General features: G+C 53.3%; 1 protein-coding gene across 1 annotated transcript; it reads right to left on the minus strand.

Moving 5' to 3' along the window:
• Positions 1–1,981: 1,981 nt before the first annotated feature.
• NSG2 (neuronal vesicle trafficking associated 2) lies at positions 1,982–3,360 on the minus strand. Its single transcript, XM_049647776.1, has 2 exons — positions 3,186–3,360; positions 1,982–2,267 (listed from the first exon to the last, which is right to left on the minus strand). The coding sequence occupies exons 1-2, from the start codon at positions 3,321–3,323 to the stop codon at positions 2,076–2,078; spliced, it is 330 nt and encodes a 109-aa protein (XP_049503733.1). The 5' UTR covers positions 3,324–3,360; the 3' UTR covers positions 1,982–2,075.
• Positions 3,361–8,055: the final 4,695 nt, after the last annotated feature.

Raw genomic sequence — 8,055 nt, forward strand, 5'->3', positions numbered from 1 at the left:
AGGACCCCAGTGATCGCTCATCACCTTCTTCCTCAAGCTGTTGGCTAACAGCCAATGGTATTATCTCAGTGGCATCCTCAAACTCGCCTTGTGCCATATCTGTGTCCATGTCCGGGTCTGTCTCCAGACGTCAGGGCGGTGACTATGCATCATTCATCATTGAATGCCCTGTGCCGGGCACAGCCTGGCCCTCCATGGGTGCTCAGCTGATACTGAAGGGGTGAAGGACACTGCACTGTAAGACAAGGGACCAGGTGTATCTCTTAGCCCCAGCTTCTGACCATAGCATCATTTCCGGGCCCGCCTGCCCGAGATTTCCCCCCACAGCCCATTTCCAGCCCCGGCCTAACAGGATACTCTGCCCCCAGAGCCCACTCTGCCCCCAGCATCTTCCCTCCCCCAACCAGGCTCACCGAGCCAGAAGACAAAGAAAGTTGCAAAGGGAGGTCAAGACTTTTCAGACACATCTATCTTTATTGGTTTCCTGTCAGAAAAGTTCAAGAGTTACACCAAAAAATACTTCAGCCTCTGCTGCCTACTGACAAAAATACACCACAAAATTATAAAGCGCTCAGCGGTGTTGCTAGGGACAATTTGTTATTCCGCTTCGATGACAAATGAATTTACAGGTGACTGGAGGGGATGTGGTGGGAGGAGGAACGTCAGATGATCGCGTTTGGCAGGATAGTTTGAGCTACGCCAGTCTTATTCCCCGGCTGTTGGGTACGAAGATTTCGGCAACATAGCAAGCCAGGAGAAAATGCCCGTTAAACGGCCTGTCACCGCTTCATGGGGAAACGGTACTGCATCTTGAATAACCAACTCTCCCAGCCGGTTCTGGCCCTGGAGCCACCTCCCACAGCATGGGCTTCCCGGAACCCTTTGCAGGAGAGCTGGGTGGGAGTAGGCACAGGCTGATGTGGTCCCAGGCAGCAGGAGGCCCGGCCAATGCCAGATGCTGCCCCCCTAGCCAGGAGCTTCTGAAACTAGATCGGGGACTTTGGGTGCTTGTCCAACGGCTGTCAGTGCAACAGGTGGGCAAAAGACGGTCCACATTTTTCAGCTTCTCTGAGGACTGATTTGGCATTGCTGCAGCCCCCATCTTTAAGTCTCCCTGGCTGTCACCTGAGGCTCCTGGTTATGACCCTTATCATAAGAAGAACAAACACAAATTTTAAAATGTGGTCTAGGTTGGCCGAATGTTACATCTGCCTGTCCTGTGCCTTCTTTTTTCCCGCAGCCTCTCCTCTCCTCTCCTCTCCTCTCCTCTCCTCTCCTCTCCTCTCCACCCTTGCTGTCTCTTAAACATAGGCAGTACCCGCGTGTAGATCTAGAAACACTAGAAAAAGACAGAGAACGTCTGCCTGCTGCTCAGAGTTTGCTTGTATCCATCCCCGGGCTCCCTGGGTCAGCCCGAGCCCTAGCTTAGATTCCCATATGGACAGTTTGTGCTAATTTGGCCAAACACACCAGTGGTGGGAGCTCCTCACTTTGGGTCGTGTGTGTTCCGGGCTTACCAATGCCGAAATCAGCCCTTCTCTCCAGCTAGGCCAGTCCTAACTTCCCATAGTCCTCTCCTGCAGACCAGAGGCCAGCCACACAGCCCCAGCCTGCATCACTTACATTTTCGGTACCTTCCAAACCCCATGCTGAAACTACAGTTTCTCTGCTGAGAAGCCCAGAGTCTGTGCTCTTTACGGCCCGTCAGCATCTTCCAGATCCAGCCAGTTGACTCTTTTTCTGTTCATTTTGTTTCCTTTCCTGTTTTTAAATTTTCCTAACAAGTAATAAGCAGTGGCTTTGAAAATATCTTACATGGGAACAATCAACACGAAACATGCCTTTGTACATAATCCTGACTTGGGGACGAATCAACAATACCAAAAGACAAAAAGAAATATCGATTCAGACAACTCCAGTGCACGATATTTTCGGTGAGTTCCCCCCCCCCTACCCACCCCGGCCCCGCCCCCACCCCCATATCCCAGGAGTACAGTGGTGTCTTGTAACTGGAGCTTGGCTTAGCCAATGGGGGGTCCCCCTCCGCACCCCCCATTCTGGCTGGGGGTGGGCCTCTAATGGCCCTGGGTCTTGGGCGGCTTGGGCTCATGGATGACAGCAGCCGCCGACAGCCACGGCCCGATGGCCCGAGCAGTGCTCTGCTTGGCCACACTGTAGTGGCTGATGACCGTGTAGAAGCGGCTTCTGGAATTGGGGTCCTGGGATGAGTAGTAAGCATCCAGAGAGGCCGGGATACAGCGCTTGTGCTGAGGACGAGAGACACAGAGTCAGGGGGAGCTCAGCAGACTGCTTCCAACCCAACCTACGCCAGGGTCCCCCCATCTGGGGGCCATCGCCACATAGGGTTCTCAGCCAGAGGGCAAGCGATGTCACCTGGCCTGGGCCAGGCCACATTACAACACAGGTAATGTTTATGCAAATAGCTAAGAAAGGGTGTGACTTATAATAGGTACTCGGTAAATGGCAATTTATAAATATTTCTATCACCTGATTTTGCTGTAAAGCAGATTCTGTCTTTAGTGCAACTAATATTTGTCGAGAGCCCATCATCTAACAGGTCCTTTGCTAACTGGTTTTACCTAAATTCTCTCCTTTAAGGCCTCACAAAAATCCTGGGGGCAGGTATTCCCGGAGCCCATTTTGCAGGCAAGAGAACTGAGGCTCAGAGGGGCGAAGAGATGCCCTAAAGCCACGTAGCTTGTTCGGTTTTTCAAGGGAAAGAGCCCAGAGCAGGGTGCAGGGCAAAGGGCCCACCAGTAGGACTCAGGGAGACCTCAAAAGCACCCACCCCCTGTGCTCACATCTCTACGGGGCCACCACGGGACCTGGGAATCAGACATCAAACCGGGAAGACTGGTGCCAGGGCCGAGCTTTCTCTAGAGGGACCAACCTATCTCAAGCAGGAGTGAGCTCTCCCTGACCGCCGGCCTGCACCCCAAAGTTGGACCACCTCCGGACTCCTGACTCTGGAGAGCACTATCTGGGAGGAAGAACTCTACGGCCTGCCGGAAGGAAGCCAAGTCCTTCGTGAAACTCCTTGTGTGACGCATCTTCCATTTTAAACAGTCTGCAGGGAGGTTGCCTGAATTTGGGTGAGCTTGATTAACCCTCTGACTGAAGCTGGCAGTCACCTGGGGGCCACTCACCTGCCAGAAGCCCCTTACCTTATAGACAAATCCCTCTGGGCAGCTGTGGTCATAGGTGAAGGCTTTGTAAACCACCAGGAACACGATGCAGGCGAGGAAAGCGAGGGCCAGGCTGACGAGAATGGTGACCTGGAGGAACACAAAACTGGGAGTCATCCAGCCTCAGCCCACCCTGCCTTCCGTCCACCGCACAGCCGCCTTCGAATTCCGGAGCTGTAGGCCACGTGACGCGTCAGAAAGAGCAGGGGCCTGGGGCCCAGAGAACGCGCTCTGTCTCACTCCGTCACTAACCTGCAGGGTGACCTGGAGAAAAGCGCCTGTACTCTTTGGGCCTCAGTTTCCCCCGTCTGCTAGATACTCTCCGAAGCCCCTTCTCGGCCCAAGCGTGATTCTCCCCGTTTACTTTTCTTGTTAATTGTGTGCACGTGCACGGAGGGTTAGAGGGGTGGTGATCCTTAAGCCACCTGTCCCTTCCGGCGCTCCCGCCTTCCACCACCACCACCCTCCCTACCACTACTGAATTCCCATCTCAAGACACAACGGCCTCTTCCACCTCCACTTGGACATGCCATAGGCACCACAGACACACCGTGGACGCATTACCAAACCAACCCCCTGCTCCTCCTGCCTTTTTTCCCCAGCTCCACTCAGGCCAAAACTCTGGGAGTCATCCTTGACTCCTTTTCTCATATTCGACATCCAATCTACAGCGGAACTTACTGTTTCTGCCTTCCGACATATCCGTAATCCGACAGCTTCTTACCACCCTGGCCATCTCCAACCCGGCCAAGCCAGCAACAATTCTCTCGCGTGCAGTTCCAAAGCAGCCCCTGACTAGCAGCCTCCTCGACCCAGGCGACGCAGTCACGCACAGCAACCTGAGAGGTCCTTTCAAAATCTAAGTCAGGGCACGCCCCTTCTCTGCTCAGAAGCATCTAACGGTCTCTAAATTACTCAGACTGAAAGCCCAGCTCCTAACCATTATCTACAAGCAAGCTTTAAAAAAATAACACAACGCTAAACAGACTGAAGGCACCATGAGGATTTATCAGAAAGGAGTAAATGTCTACTTTCAGGGTTCCCTCCAGGCTTGCGCTGACCCCATCCCACTCCGTTTACAAAGTGGTAGGGTAACCCCCACGACATTGGGTGCCTAGTGTCACAAGCAGAATGTTTTTTCATGTTATTTTTAAATTTTTTTTTTAACGTTTATTTTTGAGACAGAGAGAGACAGAGCATGAACGGGGGAAGGGCAGAGAGAGAGGGAGACACAGAATCGGAAGCAGGCTCCAGGCTCTGAGCCATCAGCCCAGAGCCCGATGCGGGGCTCGAACTCACGGACCGTGAGATCGTGACCTGAGCTGAAGTCGGACGCTTGACCGACTGAGCCACCCAGGCGCCTCGTTATTTTTAAAAGCTGGTGGCCTTTTGAGTCAGTTGGCCCAGAAATAGGGCAGAATTCCTCTCACGGAGAGAAGATTTCTTTGATTCAGGATAAAAATCAAATCAACCTAAGGGGTCCCCAATCCTATCTCCTTCCCAAACCAGGAAGGACAGAGGGGATGGAAGTCTATGTGGCTGCATGTGTATATAAAGTTTTAGGACAGTGTGCTATGATGATATAAGAAAAATATATAGTTGGGTCTTGTTCCCAGTTCCTGGCACAGAACTCCTAAAACCCTTGTAATTTCCTAAATGATAGAGTACTAGAAGCATCTTCTGTTCTAATATTTGGGTTTTGTGCCCAGTTCCTGAAATAACCCAGATCCATAAAGATGAGTGTTTTTTAGGATTCATAACAAGTCCCTTTCGACCACACCTGAGTTTATGTTAATGACGGGACTTTTGGAAAATCCCTACGGATACGGGTCAGTTGCCAGGGAGCCGACCAAGTGATTAGAGGGTTGGAACTTTCGACCCCATCCCCTCACCCCCGGGGGAGGGGAGAGATTGAGTTCAATCACTGATGGCCAGTGAGTTCATCAATAACGCCTATGTAACGAAACCTCTATAAAAGTCTTGACTGAAGAGATTCAGAGAACGTCCATGTTGGTGAACAAGAACGCGTCCATATGGGGGGAGTGCGACTCATCCTGTATTCTACACGGGGACAGATGCCCTGTGCTCAGGACCCTTCCAGACTTTGCCCTGTGTATCTCCTCTGGGGGCTGTTCGTTTGTGTCCTTCGTAACAAATCAGTAATACTAAGTAAAGCACTTTAGTGAGTTCTGTAAGCCGTTCTAGCAAATTATCAAAACCGGAGAGGAGGTTGTAGGAGCCCCCAGTGAACAGCGAGTCGGTGAGGAGTACAGATGCAACCTGGGACTTGGGACCCGCATCTGAACTGGGGCAGCCTTGTGGGACTGAGCCCTTAACCTTGGGGGGGGGGGAGGTCTGCACTAACTCCAGCAGCCAGCGTTAGAGTCCAGCTAAATTCTAGGACGTCTACTCAGCGTCCACCGAGAATTGGAGAATTACTTGGTGTGGGAACACCACCGCACATCTGATGTCAGAAGTGGTGAAAGGATGGAGGAAAAGGTAGCTCTAGATGGTGACATGTGAAAGTCGCTTCTAAACTCTCGTCAGCACAGGGCACTGTGCACCCCCTCCGGGTGCACGCTGAACCCTCAGCAGCCTCCTGCCCAAGGCTGGCGTGGGGGAGCGCAGAGATCAGACCAGAATCACTCGGGTAAGATGTGGAGAGAGCTGGAGATACCAGCAGAGGCTGGAACCTGGAACAAGCGAGAGATGCCCCAAACCCGCATACACCCCCTTATACACTCTGAAGATAGTACTTGATGAGTACAAGGCCACTAGCTAATGTTAAGGACCTAGGAATACCTGGTCAGCGGATGTGTGAAGTAGACGGAAAGAATTTTCAATGCCCAGATTTCCCAATAGCCAAAGGCAGAAACAGCCCCAATGTCCATCAAGTGATGGATGCAGAAGCACATCGTCTGTCCATACACATAGAGACGGAATGCAGACCGGTGGTTGCCAGGGCCTGGGGGTAAGGGGAGTGGCAAGTGACAGCTCATGGGAACCGAGTTTCCTTCTGGGGTGACGAAAATGTTTTGGAACTAGGGAGAGGTGGTAGCTTGCCCAATACTGTGAATGCATTGAATGACCCCGAGTTCTTTGCTTCAGTTAATATTGTATGCGAATTTTACCCCGATTGAAAGACACGTGCCCAGAGTTCAGGTTGATTCTGTCCCTCAAAAGGACCTTAAGGTCCTGCTAGCATCCTCTCACCAGAGCTGCGCGTGAGACAGACCCAGACATGCTTGCAGACACAGCCACCCACAAAAGGGCATCTGTAGACGTCATGCATGGCAAGGTGCAGCCCACCCCCCCCCCGCCACCACTGCTGACCCGATGCGGGGTCTTGGGGAGCCCCCAGAAAGCCCCCATCCTAATGTGACCATGTGCGATCCCCAGCCCTGACTGGGCAGAGACAGTCTCTTTGCCTAGCCCATCATGCGCATCCCCAAGTCAGCAGCAGGTCTCGGTGAGGAGGAGGAAGCACCGGGAGCTGGAGCAGGGCCCAGCACACCTGCCCATGGGACACGTTTCCCTTAAGGGGACGGAGGCCCTTCCCTTCCTAATGTCCCTGAGTGAACAGCCCCCATCTAGGAGGGGCAGGGTGTGATTTACCATAGCGGTCCCAGAGCTGGACCGGTTAAGCACAAGTGTTTCTGGAACAAGAAGAGAGAAGGAGGGAGGGGAGGAGGGTGGGAGGGGAGATCCTGTAGGAATCAGTGCTGAGGCCAGGATTCTGCTGTATTGGGTCAGGGACGGTGGGTCCAGGACATGGGCAATCTTATGAACTCTCTGGGTGATTGTAATGCACAACCAGGGACGAGGACCGCCACTGTAGCATGACTAGGTGTGAGTGGCTCTCAAGCTGGCTACCCATTCTTAGAATCACCTGGGCAGTGTTTTAAATAATGCTGATGCTCTGGACCTGCCCCAGACCAATCACCCCAGCGTCTCTGATGGTCGAGTCCAAGCCCCAAGGTGGTTGTCGTGCACAAGAAGTGTAGGGAAGAGTGTGGCATGTAGGTGCTGGGCAGGGTGCCCTATGTCACTGCCAGAGACAAGGGTCTGGCGCTGAGAAGGACGCCAGAAGTGCCACCCACCCGAGGGGCTTTGCTGAGCGAGTCTAACTCCTTCCACATGTTCCGTAGCCCCGGAACTAGGGTGAGAAGAGGCCATTTGAACCAACCTGTCCTGAATCTTGGTAACTTCTGCAGCTGGAAGCCAGTCATTTCCTAAAAGCCTGTCAGGGAACACAGGGCTGTGAATGAAGCACAGGCCCTCCCTCGGAGCCTCACAGCCTACTGGGTGAGGGAGAGGTGGGCAGATGGGGGCGGGCACGTGCAACACAAGGGCTGGCACCGTGAGGGCAGCAGCACAGGGGACTCCTGGGCCTAACCAGTCTGGAAGTGGGGGGCCGGGGAGTGGATCAGGGAAGGCCTCCTGGAGGAGGCAACGTTGGAAGTGACTCCATGGAGGAACGCCAGGATAGGGAAGGAAGAAGGTTCTGAGCAGAGAAGTCGTATCTGCCACGGGGTGGAAGCTGGGACTGTTCTGGAAGCATCACATGGTTCATCATGGCTGGCCCAGAGGATGCAAATGAGGAAGAGAGAGGTCTGGCGCAACGGGATGGCGGCAAGAGAACAGATAAGGAAGGGCCAGGCTACAACTTGGGCTTTATCTCCAGGGGAACAGGGAGCCCCTGAAGGTCTTAAGGAGGGAAGTGACAGGATACAAATTATGTTTTGGAACGATGCCTCTGTGAGCAACACGGAGGCAGGTTTGCAGGGGCTGGAGGCAGAGAGGCCAGAGAGAGCTGATGCGTGAGGCCATGCCCCCAGCGCTGAGACCG

The sequence above is a fragment of the Panthera uncia genome (genome assembly GCF_023721935.1).
Source record: "Panthera uncia isolate 11264 chromosome A1 unlocalized genomic scaffold, Puncia_PCG_1.0 HiC_scaffold_17, whole genome shotgun sequence".
NCBI classification, from domain to species: domain Eukaryota; kingdom Metazoa; phylum Chordata; class Mammalia; order Carnivora; family Felidae; genus Panthera; species Panthera uncia.

What these genes read in the sequence shown, in the direction of transcription:
- NSG2 (XM_049647776.1), bottom strand. Translation starts at nt 3,323, where the DNA reads ATGACTCCCAGTTTTGTGTTCCTCCAGGTCACCATTCTCGTCAGCCTG. An exon ending in CAGAGGGATTTGTCTATAAG is followed by an intron (nt 2,268 to 3,185) that starts GTAAGGGGCTTC and finishes TCTCGTCCTCAG; the next exon opens with CACAAGCGCTGTATCCCGGC.